This window comes from Crocuta crocuta, unplaced genomic scaffold (genome assembly GCF_008692635.1).
Source record: "Crocuta crocuta isolate KB4526 unplaced genomic scaffold, BGI_CrCroc_1.0 scaffold73, whole genome shotgun sequence".
Classification (NCBI taxonomy): Eukaryota; Metazoa; Chordata; class Mammalia; order Carnivora; family Hyaenidae; genus Crocuta; species Crocuta crocuta.
In genome coordinates this window covers 6,301,893-6,302,577 of record NW_027529443.1, presented here as the reverse complement: position 1 = coordinate 6,302,577, position 685 = coordinate 6,301,893, and the positions used below count along the sequence as shown (strand labels likewise).

The 685-nt window shown below is 71.5% G+C and overlaps 1 protein-coding gene across 3 annotated transcripts in view; it reads left to right on the top strand.

The window, feature by feature from the left end:
- The window catches only part of METTL9 (methyltransferase 9, His-X-His N1(pi)-histidine), a 46,977-nt gene that overhangs the window by 1,667 nt on the left and 44,625 nt on the right, over positions 1–685 (top strand). For 2 of the 3 annotated variants that reach the window (XM_077760505.1, XM_077760504.1), the window contains exon 1: positions 356–624. The exons of the other annotated variant lie outside the window; for it this stretch is intronic. In XM_077760505.1, the coding sequence (XP_077616631.1) occupies positions 460–624 (165 nt within the window). In that variant the 5' untranslated portion in view covers positions 356–459. Of the gene's footprint in view, positions 1–355; positions 625–685 lie in introns of those variants that run through there. 3 annotated transcript variants of the gene reach the window in all.

The following is a 685-nucleotide window of genomic DNA, read 5'->3' as shown; positions in this document are numbered from 1 at the left end:
TGCCGGGGTCGGGGGTTTGGGGGAGGGGACTGAGGCGTCCAGAGGCAACGACTAAGGCGAGGAACGACTTCAAGTCCTAAGGATACCACCTTGGAGGGACTGGGAGGCTTCAGTAACTGCCTTCGGAAGTATCTCCCTTGCCGTCAGAAAATGAAAATCATCTCCGCCATTACGTGGAGCAGTGGCCCAGACAGGGGGCGGAGGCGCGCGCCTGGCGAACGCGCGCTCCCTTTGTCCCGCCTCCCAGCCGGCAGCTCAATCCGCGCGCGAGCGCGCTTCGGCGGCTCGTAAGTCCTCCGGCTGGAAACTGGCGCCGGCGGCAGCGGCGTTCCGTGGGCGGAAAGGAAGNGGGCGCGATGGCTCGAGCCCGGGCGGCGGCGGCAGTGGCCGGAGGGGGGGGCGCCTCCTCCTCCTCGCCCCGGCGCCGGCGGTGATCCGAACGAGCGGCCGCGGCCCCCGATGAGACTTTTCGCGGGCTGGCTGTGCCTGAGCCTGGCGTCCGTGTGGCTGGCGCGGAGGATGTGGACGCTGCGGAGCCCGCTCACCCGCTCCCTGTACGTGAACATGACGAGCGGCCCCGGCGGGCCGGCGGCGGCCGCGGGCGGCAGGAAGGAGAACCACCAGGTACGCGACCAGGGTCGGGCCCGGGCCCGGCTGGGGCGGGGGCGTGGCGGCCCCTCCTTCC